Source organism: Adiantum capillus-veneris, chromosome 21 (genome assembly GCF_014529385.1).
Source record: "Adiantum capillus-veneris isolate H3 chromosome 21, ASM1452938v2, whole genome shotgun sequence".
Lineage (NCBI taxonomy): Eukaryota > Viridiplantae > Streptophyta > Polypodiopsida > Polypodiales > Pteridaceae > Adiantum > Adiantum capillus-veneris.
Window position 1 is genome coordinate 22,703,151 of NC_140951.1, and position 6,000 is coordinate 22,709,150.

Below are 6,000 nucleotides of genomic sequence, written 5' to 3' on the forward strand. Positions count from 1 at the left end.
GGTTCTTCATGGGTTCTTCCTGGGTTCTTGGTGGTTCTTCCCTTGAGTTCGCAAAGTCGAAGCACACATATCTCTGATACCAATGTGGTACAGCGGAAGAGAATAAGGATTTGCTCAGATCTAGTACCCCGCACACAAACACAAGAGACACTTTAAGTCACTTGAAAGAATTGAACTGAACTGAAAGAAAGAGAGAGACAAGAGAGAGAAAAGAGACGACACAGGTATGTCGGGTCCCAACCCTCAAGGGCCCCCTTGCTCTGTTGCTAGAGCAAGTACTTTCTTTATTCTTGCACAAATGCTACTACAATGATTGGATGTTGATGCTAAGGGGTCCTGATGCTGTGGTACTTGATGACGACTATGTCGAAGACAACGACGATGATGTCGACGACGATGGAGACTGTAACAATGACGACAATGGTGTCGTTGTCAAGTCCGGGACTACGATGACGATGACGAAGGTGTCGTAGTCAAAATAGGGATCTGCAATGACAATGACAAAGGTGTCGTCGTCAAGATAGGGATCTGCGATGACGACCACGGTGTCGACGACGACGGCGTCAAGGCTGAAAATTGAAAACGCTAGACTTCTTGATGGGATCTACTGCTGCTGCGGCATTGCGGCTTGGATCTGCAACCGCCGAGTCGCACTAATGCTAAAATGCAAAAACGCCAGGCTGTCTTGTCTGAAATCTGAAAAAGTTGGCTGATCTGCTGAAGTCTAAAAACGCTAGGCTGATGTGGGTGTAGATGAGGAATCTTGCGAGGATTTGCAACCGAGTGGGAGCGGGTTCTCCCGAGGGTAAGGGCTGAAACTGAAAACGCTGGTGGCTGATGGCTGAAAATGTTGATTGCTGGAGGCTGAAAACGTTGGGCTGATCCTTAAGAAAACGCTGGGACCTATGGGTGCCTGCCTGCTCTGCTACGGGTGCATGCCCTTCTGTGTCCTGCTTCTTCTGCTTCCACTGAGTGCCCAATGGTTTCTTTTATAGCTCTTTAGCAATTTGCCCTACCTACTTTTCCAACAAACTCATGATTTTTAAAAAGAATTCCGAGAGTCGCTTATAAAATGACCTATAAGAGGTGGTTCACATGGTAGAAAATGCTCATGTTGAAATGTTGTACTGTGCAAGAGAGGGTATGCAAGTGACCGGCATGGGCATGCAAGTCCTACTAGAGGCTCACAAGGTGCCAGACTAGGTCCTACGCTAAGACTAATGCTAGACTATGGCATAAGCATGTCCACGTGGTGGCGTAAGTGAAGTGCACACGTGACAGCATCTAGACATCTGTTAGAGATCCGTGAGATTTGGATGTGATGACTAAGTGAATGAAAAATGAATGTGATTTGAACTTAGTGCATCTCGACATCTGTTAAGAGATTGGTGAGATCTGGATGTGATGCCTAAGTGAATGAAATTGTAGTGCATCAAGAGTTCTGCATGGAATGAGATGCCTAGATTAAATGATTGAAACACAAGTGTTCACTGTGAACTAAGTGTGTGATTTTGTGAACTGCATGCTATCGGGGATGTATTGTCTTGTGGGGATAGTCATGGACATGATTTGTTTGATTGAAATGTGAAATGCAAAGATATGATAGGAACACGATTTAGTCAATCTTGGCATCTGCTGAAGATCGGTGAGATCTGGATGTGATTGCTAAATAAGTTACGATGATCATGATTCTCATCTAAGATCTCGACGGGGATAGTGATGTGAATGTCAATAATTGTCGTCTTCGTGCAAGTACTAAATATGAGTTGTCTAGTGCGCCCGTACTTAGAGTCAATGTCTGTTGAACTCGTTTTTGGCTTATGTTGGTTTTGCAAGCGTAATCAAGGACGATTACATTTCTTTCAAGAGGAGGGTAGGTCACAAAAGTGATGATATCGCATGACCTAAAGGACAGACTTCAGACAGAGTGGTCGGAGCCCTATTGAAAGATGCTGAAGAAGTATCAACTTGCAAAATCAATCCAAGAGACCAAAAATGAAAGAACACCATTTTTTTAAGTTGTACCAACTTATGGGGTCCTATCCGATGGGGCCCAAGGGACAAAAGGCTAAATGAAGTGTGAAGGAATGATGGCATGGCAGTAGTACAGAACCTGCGAATTGCGTTGCTTATGTGGCAGACCGTACGGACCTCCACAATTTGCGTTGTTGACGTGGCACCTGTACGGATTTCCGCAAAACATGCTGACAGCCCCTAGCGCTAGCTTTTGGGCCAAGATGCTTTTGAACCTGATGCTTTTGGGCATCCATTGTCATGTTTACATGGACCCTTGGGGCCTCACTCTGCAAAGCATTTGGACACAGAGTCTGAGAGCAAAGGACCCTTGGGAGTTGTACTTTGCAGTGATTAATGATAAAGAAACATCGAAAGGAGCACCAATCTTTGGGACGAGTGCTTCTAGGAGCAAAACTCTGCAATGTCGTGTCGACTTTCTCCCAAGTGTGGTAGATTGGTTATGCCCTTTCCCTCTTGAATAACAGGTCTTGAGTTCAACTCCTCGTCGGCTAGATCTTTAAGGTCTCTTGGGATAGTTTCCTACAACGTTAAAATTCTCTTCTTCTTCTTTTCTTCTCTATAAAAGTTTAGTGGTTTTGAAGTTTTTGTTCGTGTGTTGCTATTGATTTCTCGCTTGGAGTGTCCAAGCTTGTAACATATTGCATGTGTGTACATTCCGTTTACACAATCTAAAGCAAATACCACATCGGCAACTGTGTGAGTGGGCCCTTGCGAGGGTTGGATGGGACCCCATCATCGGGTGTCATTCTCTCTCCTTCTACACATCTCTACCTCTCTCATTCTCTCTCTATGAAGAAATAAAAGGAAACATCGTTCCTACTAAGTAGAACACATTTAAGCTAGGAAAGAAGTAAGGATTTGTGGAAGTGTAAAGTCTAGATCTTCACCACTTCAATTCCGCTGCATTTGACAAAGGCTCCCTTGGCAGCCGAGTCCCTGGCGAAATCCAACGAAAACCCCTCTAGGAGACCAATTTGGGGTGGTGACCGATACCCTTGCAGCCCATCCTCAACTTAAACCCCCCCCCCAATCCACCCAATTGTGATGTTAGTTCATGACTTGTTCTGACCCATGCACTTAACACCTACCATCTCACAATATTCACAAAAATCTCATCATAATGGATACTCTGTAACTTACAAAAAATAAGATGATCTATATCTGCAAAAAGCAAACAATCTTTATACTTTGATCTTTTTTCCCAGAAATAATTCCCAAATGTAAAACCCTTTCATTTCAAATCTCCATGCCTACATTTAATTGTCCTATGGTTTGCCCATCATCTCAAGTAACTTGGATCCAACCTTCCAGCTAATAGTTCATACACTGCAATCTAGTCCATTTAAAAACTCCTCTGGACTTTGACCCTCAAGTCATGGACAAGATAGAAAAATTAATGAATTTCTAAGCAGTCGATGTTAATAAACCTTCCATTTGCAACACCTATGTCATTTTTGTTATTGCAAACTTATTGACATGCTCCAACTTAGACAGCTCACAAACACATAGAAAAGCACATACCTTAAACATTGCTTCAGAAGGTAAAGGTTTGCTGTTATAATGTATGTCAACCCAATGGGCCAATGAGAAAATCCGGCGTGTGTTATATATGGCAGCCAAAAATGCCCGCACAGGGGGGGACCAGACACCCAAGTTGCTGACAAGATTCTCACTCAAAATTTGTGCAGAAAGGAGAAAGAGTTGTGGTGTGCATGCCTTGACTGCATTGCGATCACCTCTTGCGAAACCTCCAAGCACATAAGCAAGTGGAAGAAAAAGCCCAATCCCTGTTCCAAGCATAACATAGAGTTGAAAGTTGCGGCTGCCATGAAAAACCTCCATGCGGCCACCTTCCTTGTGACGGCTAGGAAATACGAATTTTGAAAGAACAGCAAGATATCCAGTTACAAACACCGGGAAGAGAATATCTGATAGTGGGACCAAGCCACTAGCTGAGAAGACCACAATAAACGCTACCAATTGCAACTCAATGGTTCTCATAGAACCCATTAAACCTGCTGTAAGGCTCTGCTCTGCTTGAGTAGGTGTCCTTCCATCACGAGGCCCCACTGCCAAAGATAGGCCTGACATACTGATGTATGAAGTCAAAGACTGAAACGTCTTTTATGTTTCAAAACTCTGCACACATGTGAGATACATAAGAAGCTCTTCTCTCATCATGTGATGTACAGATACATACGTAGATTTATGAATCAGTAAGCATACCAAAGATGCATAAAGTCATGCTTAGGCACACACAACTGATAACATATTCTTGACCTCTGATCACGTAAGCTCAAAATGTGAGCATACATTAAGCAAGTTCAAGTAATGGTCCATCTCTTTGTTCTAAGCACCCAATCTGCACTTTTTGGCATATGTCTATGTAATCGGTGTTGTGTAACTGGTTCCTACTGGCTTAGGAGTTGACAACTAATGCCACATGCAATATCTTCATCAGCATGCAGCCATGGAGCATACACTCCAATACCTAGAAACTTATGATCATTTCTTGGGTCATCCTAAACCAAAAATGAGAACTCCTTGCCAGCCTCATCCATGTTTAGTGTGCCAATGAGTCACTGGGAACGGCAATTTGGTCTGTTTTTTTCTATTCGTGCATCATGGTGCATTCAAAATACTCTACAAGCACTCAAAAGGCTGATAAATAGTATGCAGCTTTACCTTGAAGTGTTGTACACTTTCAAAATCCTTTCAATTGAAGCTTAAGAAGTCCAAAAGACACACATCCGTGCTATTTTTTGATGTGAAGCATAGCCGCCGAACTAACTAAACAGCTGAGTTTCCGATCACCCACATACTCTGTGTGTGTGTGTGTGTGTGTGTGTGTGTGTGTGTGTGTGTGTGTGTGTGTAGCTAAACAGCAAGCAGAGGAGAGAAAGAGAACGCGTGCCTTACGTGTTGCAAAGCATTCGAAGCCCAGATGAGAAGGCTGCCTTGCTTGGGAAGGAGAGATCCTCAGCGTGCAGGATCAAAAAACACCAACATTACCACACAATGCTGGAGAGAAACTTTATTTCTTCATGTCGAAGGAGGAGGCAGAACTAAGTCATTGTAAAATTCATCCTGTACGGACCTCAGCAATTGTGAGCATAAGCATCATACTTCAGAGCATGGCCAAAAAAAAAACACACATCCTGATGGAATGCAGAAACTTCAAAGGGAAAGTGGGTTCCATAAGAGAGCTACCCCATAGGCCCTCTAAAGGTACCTTTGGAGGTCCCTCAAGAGGCGGCATGTGTGTCCTATATACATCCACCTAGCTAACCGGTAAATACACATTGCTTTTTCGTTGGAAGGTGCTTCAACCACTCCACACATGAATTGAACACTTTTTAGACCGACTGTAGCTAGTATTTGCTTCAAGGGCATGCAGACAAAGGAGCAATTATCTGTGCAGGTCAATGGGGGAGTGCTCTAATCTAGCTACAAGAAAGTTGTGGATGGGCCCCTGCATAAGCCTAAATGAAAATATGGGTGTTGTAGAGGTAGTCCAGTTAAACGTTTAGAACCCACTCAGGAACCATCTGACCCTTCCTTTGGAAAACTAACTGGCTCCTTCATCAAGTGACTTTCATGATTCCATACAAAATATGTTGTACGGTTCAATGATGGCGTATGAACGTGAACAATCTAGACTACGAGAGCATCGCAGTGATTCAAAAATGCACATCGTTGGTGAAGGTTCCTCCTATCCTAACAACTCTTGGTGAACATTATCTCTTTCAATGTTAAAAGGGATCATTGATCCATCTAGATTATCTCACTTGTGATTTTGGATTTGTACTATGACTTTGATGTGGTGTATCTTCAAGAACATAAGTTACACAGGTTCAATGAAATAGACCAAAACGTAATGATCAATTACGTTGGCATCCCTATGTAAGCGTTTACATAAATGACGTACATGAAAAACCAGATGAATATGACAGTGCACAAATA

General features: G+C 43.1%; 1 protein-coding gene across 3 annotated transcripts in view; it reads right to left on the reverse strand.

Moving 5' to 3' along the window:
- Positions 1–5,183, reverse strand: part of LOC147430649 (uncharacterized) — a 70,774-nt gene extending 65,591 nt beyond the window's left edge. The window contains exons 1-2 of one of the 3 annotated variants that reach the window (XM_086493245.1): positions 4,957–5,183; positions 3,559–4,176 (exon numbers count right to left, since the gene is read on the reverse strand). In XM_086493245.1, the coding sequence (XP_086349371.1) occupies positions 3,559–4,128 (570 nt within the window). In that variant the 5' untranslated portion in view covers positions 4,129–4,176; positions 4,957–5,183. Of the gene's footprint in view, positions 1–3,558; positions 4,177–4,722; positions 4,887–4,951 lie in introns of those variants that run through there. The other 2 variants (XM_086493244.1, XM_086493246.1) reach the window with 2 other exon arrangements.
- Between the last annotated feature and the right edge of the window lie 817 nt (positions 5,184–6,000).